The sequence below is a fragment of the Chinchilla lanigera genome, unplaced genomic scaffold (genome assembly GCF_000276665.1).
Source record: "Chinchilla lanigera isolate Chin_1 unplaced genomic scaffold, ChiLan1.0 scaffold00075, whole genome shotgun sequence".
In the NCBI taxonomy this organism is placed as follows: Eukaryota; Metazoa; Chordata; class Mammalia; order Rodentia; family Chinchillidae; genus Chinchilla; species Chinchilla lanigera.
The window spans coordinates 9,869,703-9,888,433 of record NW_004955476.1 but is presented as its reverse complement, the minus strand read 5'-3'; the positions used below and the strand labels follow the sequence as shown (position 1 = coordinate 9,888,433).

Genomic DNA, 18,731 nt, shown 5'->3' with positions numbered 1-18,731 from the left:
AGCTCCTAGAATCAAATGACAATGCCAGAATAACACCCCAGAAGCTCTGGGACATGATGAAAGCAGTCCTTAGAAGGAAGTTTACAGCTGCTACTGCCCCCATCAGAAAAACAGAGGAAGCCCAAATTAGTAACCTAATGATGCACCTGGAGGTCCTAAAATACAAGAACAATCCAGATTCTTGAAGACATAGGCCTAGGTAAGGTCTTTTTGAACAGAAGTGCAACTGTGCAAGAAATAACACCAAGAATCAACCAATGGGAGCCTATCAAATTGCAAAGTTTCTGTGCACCAAAGAAAATAACTGAATAATGAGAAAACCAGAGCAGTGATGGCGAATCCTTCAGAGCTTTCAACGATACAAAAAGCCTGCTGAGGCACGCGTGCCATAGGTTTGCCACGACTGACCTAGAGGACAGGGCAACATTTCTGCCTACTACACCTGTGACAGAGGGCTACTACATACACTACATGAAGAACTGAAAAATTCAGACACCCCAGAATAGCAGAGCCAATCAGAAAATGGGCGACTGAAGTGAACAGACAGTTCTCAGAAGTTCTCAATGGCCAATAAACACACAACAAAATGTTCAACACCTCCAGCCAACAGAGAAATGCAAACTAAAACAACACGGCAATTCCGTCTTACTCCAGAAGAAATGATTACCAGCAGGAAATGAAGGAACAATGAGTGCTGGCGGGGCTGTGGGAAAAAAGGAGCCCTTCTACACTGTTGGTGGGAGTGTAAACTACTGCACCACAAACACTGTGGAAATCAGTATGGAGATTTCCCAAAAAATTAAAAGCAGAAATTACACTCACCCGTTATTACTTTTCTAGGTATCTTCCTGAGTTATTATAATGAATAATGACCCATGCATACCCATTTTATAGCAGCACAAGACATATTAGCTAAATCCTGGAAGTGCCACTTGGAAGTGGCAGATGAAAGGGTGAAGGAAATGTGCTATTTATACACAAGGGAGCACTATTCTGCCATAAAGAAAGGTAAACTTGAGCCATCTGTAGAAAAGGGGATGCACTTTGACATAACAATGTTAACTGAAATAAATCAGACAGGTAAGCTTAATTATCTCTTATATGAGAAAGCCAAAGTACTGTATATATAGGTTAAAGAACAAAATAAAGGACAGATAATAGGAAGCAGGGGCATAGATGCTTGTCAAATAGGAAGGGGACTAAGAGATTGCAAGAAGAAGGTGGGGAGAGGAAACGGGGATGTAAACAGAGGTACAGTGTGGGACGTGCACGCACCAGCGCCTGCTGTGCATGTGATGGTCGTGCACTGCAAACATGTACTAACAAAATTAAAAACAGAAACAACCTACAGAGCATCCTTACTGCTGAAGAACAGGGTGCTAGAGTCACAACTCCTTCCGAGCACTTAAACGGTGACCGGAGACTCACCTGCAACAGGTGACACCACTCCGACATTTCAGAGCAGGAGGGAGTAAGGAGACCCCTCGGCAGCTTCCGGGCCCGAGTGGGAATGGGCTGCCACGTAATCAGCATCCAGCTTCACAGGAGCAATACTGGCTTTGCAGGGGGAAGGCTATGTGTAGCCCAGGATTCCACTGTGCTCACCCTGGAGCTGCTGGAGAATGTGCCCCCCGCCAGAACTAGAGATGAGCTTATGGAGACACGGATTCGTGAAGGAAGACGCCTACCACAAGCAAGGTTGAGGCCACCGCTTGGCTGGCAAAAGGAAGTGTTAGGATCACAGCTGTGCGGACAGCGGAGAGAGCAAGCCGTGCATGTGGAATGTGAGGTCAGCGTTCCAGGGGTCAGGGCTATGTACCTAGATGCAGTCTTAGAATCTTAGCAGGAAACCTGGAGGTGAATCAGTTAACTGATACAGTTGAAAAAATAAGGAATTATTATTATTGTTATTATTATTATTATTATTGAGACAGGCTCTCACTATGTAGTTCAGGCTGGCCTGGACTCACTATGTAGGCAAGGCAAGCCTCAAACTCATGGGATCCTCCTGCCTCAGCATCCTGAGTGCTGGGGTTACAGGCATGCACTACCATGCTGGGCTTCTTTTTTCAAGGAAGCCATGCGTTTGTAAGTTATAAACTGCAAGAGTGATTAGGACTGGACACATCCTTGCTCCCTGAAAATACCCAAACTGTCTCCACCTAGACTCCCTCTGCAGAGGGATGTGTAACAGATGACAGAAATGACATGGGTGAAACAGCAACTCTCGGTCCCAGCCTATTAACTGGGACATTGTTTCTCTGTAAACTGAAGGGGCATACTGCATTCACTATAACACACACACACACACACACACACACACACACACACACACACACAATTTCTTTCCACTGCTGGCTTTCTAGCACCATTTGCAGAAGTTTTACAAATCTCCACTTATGTCAAACAAAACCAACCTCTGGTACCTTTATGTAGCTAAGCTCTCCTTAATTTTCAACTATTGCACTAGGAGATCTTTTTGAAAGGCGGGGCCTACGTTTTAGTCACCTGTTCATTCTTGACAACTACTGTGGGCTGGATGTTGGTGTGGTCCCCAGGCCTACAGGTGAAGCCCAATTCCAAAAGAGACGGCTTCAGGAGACAGGGTCTTGTGGGAGTAATTACCGGAGGGCAGGAAGAGGGGTCTCAGCAGGACGGTACCAGGGTCCCTTCAAGAAGAGAGCAGGCTGAGGCGGCGGAGCACGTGGAAGCAGGCTGGAAGGCGGGAGGAGCCTCGCCCGAACTGGAGTCCCTGCTACCTGGGCCTCACAGTGCAGTCTCCAGACTGAAGCTGACACCGTTTAAACCACTCAGGTTATGGTATTCTTAAACAGCAGCCCAGGTAAGACGAAGTAAGATACCATGGGGTGCACTGCAGCACGTGGGGAGAGGCAGCACTGGACTGAGAAGCGGGCAGAGAAGCAGGACGAGCGAAAAGAAGAAACATTCGGGTACCTTCGTCCCCCACTACTCAGACGTGTTTTACCTAAGAGTGTGCATTCAATACAGTATCACCTTCGGAAGCTCAAACCTGAGAAGTACCACACGATTCCTAGGGTGCTGAGACTCGCTGACCCTGCCAGAGACGGTCACTGCCACAAGGCCACACCGCTTGTCATAATGCCTTGTCTCTCGGCGAAGAAAACATGTGCTTTGATAAAAATCGCTGTCTCCACAGAATGCTAGTAGCTCTTTAACTCCAACTCCCCTAGATGTCAATCACAGACAAGAGTCATCTCTCACACTTTTGGAAATCCCAGGCTTGGATTTCTGACCTAGCTCCAAAGAACACACTGCACTGATGTCACAGCTCCCTCCTTACAAAAGAGAATCAAAATTTGGTTTTCTGCAGTGGGATGCCTGGAGTTCTCCAACAAGGGTCAGGAATAAATAAAAATAAAAAGCAGGCTTCACAAGTTTGATACAAAAGATGAATAAAATCCTCTCAAGTGAAAAGGGTTAGAAAATTAACAAAGAAAATGGTACCATTTTTGAACCAGAACAAGTCTTTTGATTTAAAAACAAACCCTATATGAAATAAAATGATCACAAATTAATAATGAAAAATATACCCCAGCATGCAAGTGTATTTATTTTTCATCAGAAACATTTTCCCTTCTTTATAAGATGCTAAAAATATATTTCTTCTCTTTTCAGTCCATGCCCTTCTGTGTTTACTGCTATACTATTTTGTGGTCTTTGTTTTGGCAGATGCACAAGCAAAATCTGATTCCAACAGTTTGACCCTTCTCACTTTTATGTTCTCTAGGGCACAATAAAACCCAAGATACAATCCCTCAGCAGTTAATGAAGCTTAACCCCACACCCTCTTAATTACCAATGCATTACACCAAGTATGGGCATCACACTCCTCTCTAAGCGATTTTACAATTCAGCAGAAGTACTACTGAGCTATTATGTAGCAACATAATCCATGCAGCATGAGAAATCCTTCTTAAAAATAAAATCTTTTGATCCTTGCAGGTTTTGGTAACTGTATAATTAATGCTACTTAAGCATTATCCATGTATCAGTAAGTACATTATAATGTATCAGTAACTACGTTAGTTTGTTGATTTTGGGGATTTGTTTTGGCCGTTTTCGTTTACTGAAGACTGAAAAGAAAATAATCCAGATGATATTCCTTGTTTACCATAATTCAAAAAATACTCCAGATATCTGAATATCCGTACGTTAAAGGTATATTTGCCACATTATCTTCTGTTAAAATACTGACAAATACGGAGGGGAGTTGACTTTAGTTGTTAAACATCATTCAGAAAGACGTTAACAGAATTGCATGAAATCAGGTCAGGTTGCATATTCGATGCTGCATCAAGTGATTTTAAGATGAACAGCTTAGCAAAGTAACTTGTTTTCTTAAGTAAGTTGTATTTCCATGCATATTTCAAATTAACTGTACTACACATTAGAAAACACCTTACTGTAATTTTTTTCCTGGACATAAAGACAAAAATACTGCTACTACAAAAACAAAGGGTGAAATGCTTTCACACTGGTGTACAAATGCTGTTTCAATAAAACTAAGCGCAGTCACTGACAAAAGCAATGCCTTCTGCTCGGCAAGTCCGTCAGTTAGGTGAATCGAAACTGGAAACCAGCGAAGGAAACCAGTCAGGAAAGAGGGCTGCGCTCACCCTGTCCTCCTGGCCCTACCTCATGTCCTTCCACGGCGTACACCCCGAGTACACTGAGGAGACCAGGTCGTCTCTTTCACTTTTCTTGTTAAGATAGGAGAGAGAAGATGAGGTCAAGAATGAAATGCAGCTCTGCACTAAGTATTCAGAAAAAGAGAGAATGGATCACGCTAAAGAGAAAATAAAAATCACACTACTGTCATTTAAGCAAAAATCCAGATCTAATTATCTACAAATAATTATATTTTAATCCATCACATTTTTTAAAAAGTACCAATCACGGAAAAATCTCAAAGCAATTTAAATACATACATAATTAATCGTTGGCCTCATCCCCATCCGAGTATGTGGTTAAAAAATGAGGAACACTCGGACCTGTATTCCTTCCCCAGGCCTACAAATGTGTTGGCTAACATCAGAGACGGCTGTCGGGTCTTGGCCACAGCAGCCCGGGGTTTAATATGCCCGTGGGCAGCACTGACCGAGATGGACTTTAAAGGGAAAAGCACTGAACTTCTTGGCATTCTTAAGAGTATTAGCATCCACAGAATGTTCTTGTATATACAGAAAGTCAAAACTGTCAAGTTGTTAAAAATAACTTTACATGTAGTCCATATTAATTTTAGTGATTTGACTACACTCTATGCTTTTACTTAAAGAGAAAGGATGAATTAGTAATATCTATTAATATTTGTAGCCATCAAAACTGTAGAATTCCTTTGGTGGTTTTCCTTGCATAATCATACATTAAGTGCTGTCACGTTTAACCTGGCTATGGGTATATTACACGTCAGTACTACTCCTACTGGAGGGATAACAGAAGATAATGCCTGGAAAGTAATTCCATATTTAAGTGAAGAGAGTCCCTAGTTGGGTGACTACCACTGTTAAAAGTATGCGGATTTCTGTGTGTGTACTATGTATATACCTTACATATGTATGTGTATGTATGTGTGCATATACATAAATGCTTCTATACACACATACATACACATGGTTCTTGCAACAAACAAAATCTTGATTAAAGTGTACTTTGTTAAATGATTTAAAAAGTGGACTGACTTTCCACTTGATTATCAGTATTTGCATATTTAGTTAGTAAAACCATACAAAATAATTTCTCTGTAAATGTGTGCTATAAGGTATATATTAACTTTTTTAAAGAAAAAAAAAAGTTTATACAATAATTATTTAAATTATACCAAGATTCTTTTGGGTGCAAAAGTTTCCCTGTGAAATTCCTTTAAGTATTAAGTGCCCTTACAGTGTGAACTAAAATAATTTCAAAAAACCTGATATAACTAAAACATTTGTAGGTGTAATTATTTTAACAGAAGATAAGGTATGACAATGATTATTTCTATAACAGAGGTCAAAGCATTTTTAAATTTTTGGAAAGGAAGTATTCTAAAGGATACTTCAAGAACTCTCTCCACTTAGAAGTGGAGTGGGGCCTTATCTTCCTGTAAGAGGGCAGCTTGGTCCCATTTTTAGCTCAGGAAAAACAACACCCGACTGGTTTTATTTATTTACAGTCCTCTGTTTTCCAGAACAAACCTAGTTTATGGAAAATGTTACCAGCAAAAATACTTAGGGTACTCCGGATACCACACAAGACATACCATTTTATTTTTCTTTTAATTGGAAGATTACTTTCTGCAGAACACTTGATGTTCACAGAACAGACTGATTTTCTGCTCACTGAGAAGTCAAGGCTTTGGGGAACAAGGTTTCTTTAATTCCAGAGCAGCCTGATATTACAACCTGCTTAAAAAACACTGTCTCGGAACCTTCATCTCACTGCCTCACATGTATTTCCGACTTCCCGCTGAAGTCTTCAGTTAAATCCTAAACACCCCCCCTGCTGCAGAAATCTAGTACGGACTTCCAGGCACATGGTCAAACTGCAGGATGAGTATCGTACCAAACCATGAGCGCACCTCAAAGCCTGATTCCATTAAAATATCATAATTTGAAAAGATAGACATGATGAGCTAACATCACTTTCTGCAGCCACCTGTCAATCAATATCTGATGAACAAAAAATAAAATCTCAGGGAAAACACAACACCAGCCCCACGGGCCTAACTCCGTGCAGAGTTCAGCACATCACGGCCTCCACCACCTACTCAGTCTTGGACACTGGCTGAGGAGTGGAGCAGGGTGTCTCCCTACATGAGTGCCGCTCCCCCTTCACTCAGTGGGGAGCCGACATGCTAGCTGTAATGGCTCTTGTTTAAAGTCACTTAGCCCTCTCTAAAGAACTGAATAGCTTTTCTTTGGAAAAAATACAAAGTATCAGCAGAAAATGAACTCTATTTTTAATACTCCCAATTCTGACTTTGCATGGCTTTTCTTTTCAAGAAGGATAAAATGCTGTATAACAGTTCCAAGATTTCAGTATTTCTTTTGAGCATAACAGTAACTATGGATTACAACAATTTTTTTATATTACAGCTATGCATCACAAATAAAATGTTTGAAAGACAATTTAAAGCTGGAATTAGTGTTTTAAGATTTAGACAGCAAAACCCCAGATACTTCATTTTTAACTTAGAACTCTGATCTATGGTAGCTAGGAAAATTATTACCCATATCTTAAAAGGCAAGGTTAAACGACTGGCACAAGGTCTCCCAGCCCCTAACGAAGTAACACAGCAATTCAAATCTAAGCTCAAATCCCAAATGGTAAAGATCCTATCACAGGGTAGGGTATTTTTGCTATATGACTTCGGGATCTCTCACGTGCAAATTTCTTTTCCTTTGTTGGCTGATGCACAAACATCATGTCAAATGTGTGTTTAACTTTACAGGGGCAATGGTTCCAACTAGCTAGTGAGAGGAAGGTAATAGATTTATTCTCCTTTACATATATATGGATATATTCAAATCTTTCCCTGCATTTCCTTACTGGGAAATCAGGCACATGCCATCCTTCTAAGCTGGCTACGAATGTAGGTCACTGGAAGCAGTACTGAGCTTTTGCATTTTTTTTTTCTTTTTAGTTTGCCAAAGAAGCTCTAGCTGTGGCTGCCAGGAGAGAATTTAGAATTTTAAATAAGCTCTCACAGTAGCCAGGGAGGAGAGAAAGAGCGAAACCCGGGGTCAAACAGCAAATTTCCGGCTCAACGACCACTCAGGATAGGGAGCCCTGAAGTGTGTAGAGATGACCCGACAATTTTCTGAACAAATAAAACACTGACAAATCAGAGGATGCACTCTGACTGTATCCCTGCATATAAACGGCTCTCCTAATATTTGCATTTATACTATGGAAAAAATATACACAGTGTTAAGGAAATACAATAAATGCTACATATTCTAGAAGTGAAAATGTTTTGAAAAATATTGTTTATAAAGATATTGAACATGCATAAGACTTGCAAAGTGGTATGATGAAAGAAAAATTTTATTTATAACGACGTATCGTTTTGGTTTTGAATCATTATAAAATCACACGTTTGGAGATGAATGAAATAAAAGTGCTCAATAGTATGCTCAGCCAATCACTGGTCGTTCTTTAGCTTCTTTCTTACAGCCATCCACTTTCTGGAAGAACCACTGAAAGCAAGGCTTGGACTGCGATATTTTTGTACTTTTTTCATTTCGAAAGACAAGACCGTATTATACTGTAGTAAGAGCAGAGGGTTGACCACTTACTGGATTGGGATGTTTACGTTTTGTTCTATAATCAGTGAAAAACACATGGATGGTAAATACAGATTTTTAAATTTTAATATCAAATTGACAGAAGGAAAAGAAAACTTTGTAATATTAATTCAAATTTTACGCTGTTTAGTAAATACTACCACTTCACCTAACTCTAATTCAAATACTATCTTGAATTTTGAATCACAGCAAAAGATATAAAGCAATGATCTGATCTTAGCAAATGAGTTCAACATTTGGGTTAAAGTCTCATATTGTGGGTATAAAATAATCCTCTCAAGTTATTAAGATATTATAATGTTTACCAACAGACCTTTAAGTTCATGAAAAAGAATGTAAAGATGTTCATCTCAGTGTTCACATTTTGAGGCCGGGGATATAGCTCAGCAGCGCAGTACCTGCCTGGCAATCCCGATACCAAAAAAAAAAAGAAAAAAAAAATCAATGTTCACCTTTTATTATATGACCTTTTTACTAAATATCTTATGTTAGCTCATCAAATATGACACACCTTATTTTTAATGAACTTTTACTTATTCTGTGACTTATGGGCTATTGTAAAATGAGTATTCACTTTCAATTATGAAAGATTTTCTACATATTAAATATGGGAAGGCTTACCTTAATTAACTTTAAGTTTAAACTATTTAATGTTTTATGTGATACTAAAATATGCTACAGGCTTCCAGCCTTTAGTAAACATTGAGCTGCTCACAACCCTCCTGGCAGCCCCGTACTGATCGTGGCTACACTTAAAGAGCATGATGTTCAGGCACCGGGGGTGGTGCGCGGGGAGAGCGCGTGCCTTGCATGCGTAACGTTCCAGTTTTGATCCCTGCACAGCTGAAGACAAAACCTATCAACCAACCAAACAAAACAACATTTATACTTGTTTCAAACACCCTAGCTTCCCACTTTGCTTGAATTTTGGTTGAAGCTGGACAGTGCATGTTGCGTATGATGGATAAATTAAAAACTCCAAGCCAGCAACTCAAGAAAGATCCCTCTGCAGTGAATCCCAGATAGTGAACTCTTCGCCCTGCAAGAATTTCACTGATCTGGCATGTCATTACTAGTAATTATACAAATAAAGTTTTAAAATTGACCTTGGTATATCATTCATGTCTTTAATTTATGCCTGAAAATTATTATTTTCTCTAAATCTATAAATCTTGATGCATGTTACTCAAACTATTAAAAGGATATGAAATCAGCATTTTATGAAATCAGCATTTTCAAATTCTAAAGCAAGGTTTATATCATTTTTTATTTCATGAAAAACTCTACCAATAAGTATTTAAACATTCTAACATACAAATGTAATTTTTACTATTTTAATCCTTTTCTTTTTTTGGGTACTGGGAATCAAACTCAGGACCTTGTACTTGCCAGGCAGGTGCTTATGCCACTGAGCCATATCCTCAGCCCAACTTTTACTATTTTAGAAAACATTCCATACAAAGTTTTCTTGGAGAATACTCATTACTGCATCTCAGTGATCAAGAAAATTCCTTTAGAGAGAAGTGTTACATAAAAAATACTTGTTATACGTTGTCTCAGAAGCTTTAAGGCCTCGTGCATACTGTGCTGTAGGGCTGCCCGTGGGGTGCAACTTTTCAGTGCCACGTGGGAAGGCTGACTTCCTGGGGAGCTGTGACTAGCACAGGCACGAGTCTGTCTGCAGAGGGTGAGGGATAAATGGCTCCGTGGTTATACAATATATCGCAAGCAGCCGATGTGGCTCTTTATCCTTTACTTGTCTTTTAGTTATACACAGTTTTACGATAATTACGGTCTATAAGATTGCCTTTCCCCTCTTCTTGTACCAGAAATAGTTGCCTTGGTTATACTTTCGAGAAATCCCCAATCATATATCATAAAATTGCTACTAAGCAATTATAGCACTTTCCCCTGCACTTGGATCTCTAAACAATGATAATACCTTGGTTTTGGCCACTCCTGTTGAATTTTTGACAGTGAGGAGGACTGAAGTGTAACTGTTAATGCACTGGCACACAGAAATCCTGAGTGCCTATTATAGAGAAAAATCTACTTTCGATATTAGTATTCAGCATCACGCTGTACCTTACAAAAACATTTTTACTCCTCAGAGAAAAGCTAAGAACACCTTTGCAATGGTGATATGAAGAGTATAAATAATTTAAAATTTCGTCAGTCATATCTTTCTAATCCATTCTATTCTAAACACATATAAATACTAACTGAACTACATTAAATATATACATGTCAAAAATAGCACTTTTCCTAAGAAAATTAAGACAATATATTATTCTTGTAAATCAAATACTGTTCCTATTCTATATCAAATATAAGAAATATGAAACAAGATTGGGAATTTAAGAAATATTACTAAGTAAAGATTGTATTATGTAGACATATTTTCAGAGCAGAGGGGCAGGAAATACAAGAACACATAATTAAAATAGTTTTTAAGAACTAAATAATGTTACTGATTTAAGAATGTGTACACATTATTTAGCACACATAAGCTTTGATTATTTTTAGTACACATCTATATATTTTAGTTAAAAGCAAATGACAGCATTAAAATCACAATGAGACACATTTCTCCTGACAATCACACTCAACTTTATAGTTAACTCAATATTTAACTTCACTGAACATACTATTGGTTAAATATTCAATTGTCATCTAAAATCATCTTGATATTTACATAAAAACAATCTGTTCTAGGCTACTCACGAAGGTAAGACTAAAATAAAATTTTGAACTATAGTATCAAATCTGCAATACTACATTAAGTAAATCTGCTGCTTGAGTCCATTAGGTTTTTTATGGCAGCAATTACGTCTTTGATAACACATTCTCAGAGAAGATAAAGCATAACAGATACAGTGACACTAGAACCCATGTGTGAGTTCAAAACTCCTATGAAAGGGTAGAACAGGAGCTGCCTGGGATTAGAGTGGGGAAAATAGTGAGATACTGCTTGAAATACACAAAACTTAGTTATCCAATGAGGAAATCCCAGCACTCCAATGTAAAGCACAGTCACCACAGTTAATAGTACTGTACACTATACTTAAAATTTGCTAAAGGCATAGATCTGAAGTGTTCTCACCACATCCAAAATGATAAGCATGTGAGGTGATGCGCGAGTCAAGGAACTTGATTGGGTAATCATGTATGTATAGATTAAACCACCTCTTGTATAGTTTGAATATACAGCCTTTAGTTGTCAGTTATACCTCAGTAATGCTGGAGGGTGGGGCAGGAACACCACAGAAAAATTAATAACCTGAAAACGAAAAGCTACTTATCCTAGTCCAAAGCAAGGACTTCCTAAAGACCTCTCTAAAATTTGTATTTATTGCTGTTCTCTATAGAAAGAGAACCAACAGGCCGTGTGTGTGTGTGTGTGTGTGTGTGTGTGTGTGTGTGTGTTTGCATGTATATTTAGAGGCAGACGGTAAGGAACTGGCCCCTGAGATTACGGCAAATCCCCACAGCTGCAGGCTGTTGACTGGAAGTCAGTGGTACAGGTCCAGTAAGGCTCAAAGGCCAGCCGGAGGACCGGGAAGACTGGAGGTACAGCTGCACTCTGAAGGCTGGCAGTCTCCAGATGCAGGAAGAGCTGAGGTTTCAGCTGAAAGCATAAGGCAGGAAACAGTGTCCAAGTTCAAGGCCAATCAGGCAGGGAAACTTCTCTCACTCAGAGAGGATCAGCCCCATTCCTCTATTCAGGCCTTCGTTTGCTGGACAAGGGCCAGTCATGAGAGGAGGCCATCATCCCTACTCAGTTTAGCAAACCTATCTCCAGAAACATGCTCTCAGGAAGATGTCCAGCCAAACATCTGGGCACCACGTGGCCCAGTTAAACTGACACATGCAATTAACAACCATGAGTCAGTTTTATGATTTCCCTTACACTCGTCAGGTATGTTAAACATTCTGTAAACATACAGCGGTGAATAAAATGAAAAAAGGCTCTGTCCTCATAGGAAATACATACAATAAACAAATACAGAGTTACAAATATAGAGTTAGTGCATACTATACCAGCTGATACTAAGACTATGGAGAAAACTAAGGCAAGCAAGAGGATCTGTGGGTCTGGGGAACAGAAACAAAATATGAGAGAAATGAAAGAATTCTTGGCAGAGGAACAGCAAATCCAATGGCCCTGATTTTAGAGCCCACCCACCAGGCAAGGAAGATCAAGCAGACAGAATGAAGACTGGGAAGACAGCAGGCGATGAGCAGACACACAGTGGGGAGGAACAAATGCTAGCACAGGCCTCGCAGTGCATGATGGGGTCTGTGGGCTTCGCTGCGGCAGTTTGAAGGGGGTGAGCGACATGATCTGACTGACATCTGAAGAGGCTCGCTCCGAACACTGGCAAGAAGAGGCTGAAGAGAAGCAAATGGAACACCCAGGAGGCCAGTAACAAACAATTTAGGTTCAAGTGGCCATGATTTAGGTTAAAAGTGGACATGTTTGACTTTTCTGAGAAACCAGATGATAGGAGTAGGAGAAAAAGAGTTAAGAATGAAGCCATAGTTTTTGGATGGGTTTCAAAGGGAAGAACTGAGTTACCTGTTAACTGAAAGAAGGAACAGGTTTGGGAAGAGCTGCCCATGAGTTTGATTTTAAACATATTAGCTTTCAGATGTGAAATAGGTAGTTGGATATACAACTACACACAGCTGGTAGGCAGCTGAGTTCAGGGGAGGTCCAAGTAGGTAAGTGCATTTGAAAGTCACCAGTATATAAATAATCCTGACATCCACATGGCAGGATGTGATCAGTAGTATGGATAGAAGGAACAAGTGTAAGTACTGAGTCCTGGGGCATCTGTATATGAAGGTGTTATAGCTTGCACTTAGATACCCCCCAAAAGCCTCATGCAGTCACGGTGGGCTTTTTGGAAGTGGTTGGATCTAGGGTGTGCAATGCTGGGATTAAGGATCCCTACTTTGGGTGGGTCGCATTGTTCAAGAGGCAGATACCCTGTATGAAATATAAAGGCAGGCTGCTGCTGCTGCTGCTGCTGCTGCTTCCTGCCTCCTGGCTGCCCTGCTATGGACTGTTTCCCCTCTGTGATGTGCCTCTGCAGCGCCACCCTTCCAGCCAGCCAACTATGGACTGAAGCTTCTACAAACTGTGAGATGAAGTAAGCCTTTCCTCCTTTAACTTTGGGTGTCAGGTATTCTGTCTCAGCAACGAGAAAAGTAACTGACACTAACAAAGAAGAAAAGTGTATGAGCAAAACTGGCCCTCGAGACAAAACAATATCAAGAACATGTGGTATCCCGGTAACCACAGGAAGAAAATGCATCTGGGAGGAAGAAATGATCAAAGATATCAAGTGCTGCTGATGAGGCAAGGCGGAGGAGACCTAGGAAATTTCCACAGTGATTATAGTCATCTAAATAAAATATCCAAAATTTTATCCACATCAGAATTGCTAGGAAAACCCAAGGAGAGGGAAAGAACTGTGATAATGCGTTTTTTTTTCTTGCAAGATTAGAAATCTGTGTGCCTACCTGGTCTCACATCTGTTATTTATAAAACTGGAGGCATCATGTTTTGGAAAACTTTCATGAGACCAGGTGTTATCCTTAGCTCATAAAGAGAAAATAATGTACATAAAGGTTGCTTAAGTTATTTTTAAAAAACAGTAGCACTGAGACCTAAAAATATGTATTCATGGGTTGTGCATGGTGGCACAAGTGTGTAATCCCAGAACTTGGGAGGCTGAGGCAGGAGACTTGCTGTGAGTTTGGTGTCAGCTTGGGCAACATGATGAGTTCAAGGCCAGCCTGCAATACATACTGAGACCCTGTCTCAAAAGAAAAAAAGAAAAAAGAAAAGAAAAAAAGGACAAAAATATATATGTATGAACTCCAAAATCTGAATTTTTTTGAAATAGTTTTATTGAGGTATACCTAATAAACAAGATGAAATCTGTGCTAGGGTTAAAAAAGGTACAGTACATCAATCATGTTTTATCTTTATTGCTTATTATTTGGAAGAGCATCCACTCTGCATTCTCACAGCAAAATAGTGTTAATCAATGAATGAGCACTTCTAATTTCTGTATCTTTCCTCTCATTTGTACACTTAACATCTTGGCAATATAGTAATCAGGCTTTCTCTTCTTGTTTTTCTTTACCTAGGTTTTCAGAGTTCTCTTTCCATCACAGTTATGTAGAATATGGCCTGCTGGCTATAACAATTTTTTTTTCATTGATGTAGCATTTCTTTATGTTTCTTTTTTCACTTTATGAAAAAATAAAATTTCATGACAAAATTAGAGAATAGTAGTAGTAATACACTGTATCATTATCATCAAAGTAGTTACTCAGAGTACAAGACATAAAGCAAAAATATTTGTGCAAAAAAGAAACAAACAGATAACACAAAGCATGGTTTTAGCCTAAACACATCTAAGGAAATTTAAATATTCATAAATACAAAAATTGTTATAGCTAATTTTTCTATTTATGAAATTTTCAATTTCCTTAGATGTGTTTGGGATAAAACCATGCAAATGTTGGTGGTAAAAGTGCCAAATATTGTAGTCTTGCTTAAGTGTAAGTGTAAAATATTAAAAATACCTTACAAGACAATCTACTTTTTTTTTTTTTTACAATTCACTTATTGAATAGAATCTGTTTGTGTTTTTCATCCCATTATTTGTTTTAACTCACTCATATGGTAGTGACTGCTCATACTTTTATCTGATAACAGCATGGTGAAAATTAAAATTCAAGTTTCTTTTAAGGACTTCTTCGGGTAACAGGTAAGTCACAGTTGGTGAGCAGTAAAGAAATGCTGAGTTTGGAAAGTCTGCTCAAACAAAGTAGTTAGGATGAAATTAATTATGTCAAAAGGACAGTTACAATTAAGAATTAAAGGGTATTTCTCCACTTCCACATTGGATTTTTTCCTATTCAACATGATTTTTATGAATGTCTACCCAGTAAGTTCAATCAGTCTCCCAACCAAGTACTAACCAGGCCCGACCCTGCTCAGCTTCCGGGATCAGACAAGATCAGGCGTGTTCGGGGAGGTATGGCTGTAGACCCAGTAATTTAAATTAGTGTCAGCTTTAACAGCTTATCAGTATTTCCTCATCTGATGTGAATTACTCTAAGTTAAAAAAAATTATCTAAGAATACTTATTTAAAATGGAACTCCATGTTCTAATAAATTTGATACTTCTCAGAGATAAAAGTATGCATAGTCCTATTAATATTTTAAGATACAGCTTATATATAAACACACGTAACTTGCTTACATTCAAAACCAACACGTTTTCAGGACATGTCCCAGATACAAAGCCACAGTGGTGTATTCTGTACCTGTAAAATGCCAGCAGGATGCTCTCTGGCGGATGCAACCAGCAAAGTGTGCCCACTGACGATGCCCTCAGCCAGGAAATACTTGAAGAGCAGCGGTGAGTAAATATTGTACTTATCCTCCTCTGTAAACAAGAGAAAGATGACAGTCAGAATGTCTCACATCACAAGCACCTTGCATTCTTTCGCTACCTTTCTCTCCTTCAAACAAGGCTGGGTGGCGAGCGATGCTTGTGTCTCCCCACTGCACAGCAGACAGCATGGTCCATGAGTAGATGCTTTCGACAGAGACTGATCCCAAGCCCCATTCTCCAACCATGACCGGTCCCACAGCGTATGAGGGTAACATCCCAGACACCAAGGGCTCTCCCTCCGCCAGGACGCGGTGCACTGTGCCCCATGGCGCAGCGCCTCCACGACAGCTGCCCTGCCCACCAAACGCAAACCTCAGGTCCTAGGCCACAACAGTGAAGCGCTTCCCACAGGCAGCCTGGTGTGCAACATTTATAAAATCTACAGAAACAGTATTACTCTCACGTTCTAGTTCTGGGCTTAAAACCCAATACTAATTTTAAACTGAAGACTTTAAAACTGATAGAATTTCTAAATTTGTACTCTTTCCTCAGTAAACAGTCTTCTTTTTATTACTTCATTTACCCTTTTCTTTTCAGAATTTTAAGTATTAAATGATGATTCTGGAGGTTTCTTGGGCAAAAATGTCATACTTTTGAAATTTCATTACTAAATGAAAACAGCTTCACACATACACAAAAAAGGCAGATGTGGTGGCGCACACCTGTAATTTCAGCACTCAAGAGGTTGAGGTAGAAGGATTATTCCAAGTTCAAGGCCAGCCTGGGCTACAAAGTGAACTCACGGCCACCTCAACTGCATAGTGAGACCCTGTGTCAAAAAGACAAAAAAAAAAAAGAAAAAAGAAAACAGCTTCTTATCTTTGTTCTCCTAACGTTGCTGATAAGCTGCATATCTATACTTTCATATCATCTTTCTTTCCTTCAGTAACTGGGACATAACAAAAAGACAAGAAAATAGGTAGCCATTGTCTAAAACAAGCAGTCATGATTAACCTATCCAACAAATATTAACTGAATTCTTGTAATACACCAGGCATCACCAACATCTGTGAATTGACACTATCGAAAACATTCCTAAGGTCTGAACTTGGGAGATGACACCAGGAAGTCCCCAGACAAAACCACCCCCAGGTGTAATTATAAAAGCTGGACAAAATACCATTTCAAAGTTAACTACGTGAAGCCACATGAAATGACGAAAACCAGGCAGCAACCTGGTTTCCTTCTGAAGGACAGGGACTGTGGCACGTGAGAATTCCGAGTGGCTCTTGTGCCTAAAAATGGTGTTCACTTCCCCAGCAGCATGAAATCAGATCCCCCCAGTTTGAGGCGACGGAATACACAGCTCGGGTTTGTGAAAACAGCTAACAGTCCAGGCCTAAAAGTAAGAGCACTCTGAGAGGGCTGACAAGCAAGCGTGTGACTGTAACGCACTGTGCCTAGCCCCGGCGGCCCAATACGCTGACTGGGATGGGACCGAGAGGGGAAACAGGCAGAAAGACCACAGGATGGACATAAAAGACTTAACCATCCCATGTGGGTGTTGGCCTCGCCTCTGAAAGCATGGAGGAAGCTTTAGATCGACTGACTGATTTTTTGAGACAAGGTCTCCTTACGTTGTTCATGCTGGCCTTGAACTCACTATGTAGCCCCCGCTGGCCTCAAACTCCAGGCAATCCTCCTGGCCCAGCCTCCTGAGTGCCGGGAGTACAGATGTGTGCCACCACACCCAACAGAAAGCTTTAGCCCTCCTGATCTGAGTTATCAGAGGACAGAACTCAGGCTAAAAATGAGAGGGAAAGTAAGCCTCGGAATCTGCACATGAGTTCAGTTCAAATACTCAGCTGTCTACTAAATTACATAGTGTGACCAGAGACCCTGTGTGGCTAAAGAGACATCTGCAACCTGGAGAAACTGAGGAGAGATACCATCTGCTACCGAGATAAGAGCTCATGATTAAACCTGGGCAAGTCTGTTGTCTATTTAAGTAAAAGAACATGTAACACAAACAAAAACCAGAAACCCTCAGCAATACGTAAAGAAATTCAGAGTCAGTACAATGTATCATGTACAATTTTTGGTTCTCAACTCAAAATTACTGACTAAGAAAATATAATCTGTAGAAACTGACTTCAAATGAGCTCAGAAGTGGAATTTAATAGAAAAAAATACCTCAAAGTAGCTATCATAAATATCTTCAAAGTATGAAAGGAGAATGTATCAGTAAGTGAAAAAAAAAAGAATATCGACAGAGAAATAGAAACTATAGTAATGAATAAATTATATTTTGAAATTATATTACATCTTTTTGGTAACTGGTAGTACAATCAGAGACAAAAACCTATCATTTCAACTGATATTGAAAAGGCATTTTATTTTATTTATTTATTTTTCACGTCAGACAGGTAATGTGCTGAAATCGTAACAAGGTTTGAGGGAGGCACATCTCATGCAGATGGCATGAACACCCAACCATCACACTCATGATCTGAAAAAAAAAGGCATTTTAAAAAGTGAAGGGCAATTCATAGAAACTTGTAGCTAGCTAGGAATAGCATGAAGCCTCTTCGGCCTGCTATGAAGTCAGCGAATAACCGACAGGCAGCATCACACTTCACGGAAATGCAACACTGCCGCTGAGACCGTGGGAACGAACGGGCACAGACTCTCCCCACTTCTGTTCAGGGTGCACAGAGGGCTGAGCGTGTGGTAAGCCACGAAAAACGAACAAACGCCATGCAGACTGAAAGATTATCACACACTAATCAAAAAGGTACCAAGACAATAAAGGGTATCAAGACCGCAGCTTGGAAGGTCAGTATGTACAAACCAAATCTATTTCCATATACAAGTAACAAATATCAGAAACTGACAGTTTAATAATTTCATATGAAACTCAAGCTAAAAACATGAAATTTTTTAATATAAAATGTTTTTAATGTTTAAAATAGGTAGACTCCTT

The 18,731-nt window shown here is 39.7% G+C and overlaps 1 protein-coding gene across 2 annotated transcripts in view; it reads right to left on the bottom strand.

Moving 5' to 3' along the window:
* Elp4 (elongator acetyltransferase complex subunit 4) overlaps window positions 1-18,731 on the bottom strand; it is a 204,204-nt gene that overhangs the window by 165,880 nt on the left and 19,593 nt on the right. For both annotated transcript variants that reach the window (XM_005401773.2, XM_005401774.2), the window contains exon 3: window positions 15,678-15,799. In XM_005401773.2, coding sequence (XP_005401830.1) covers window positions 15,678-15,799 — 122 coding nt within the window. The remainder of the gene's footprint in view (window positions 1-15,677; window positions 15,800-18,731) is intronic.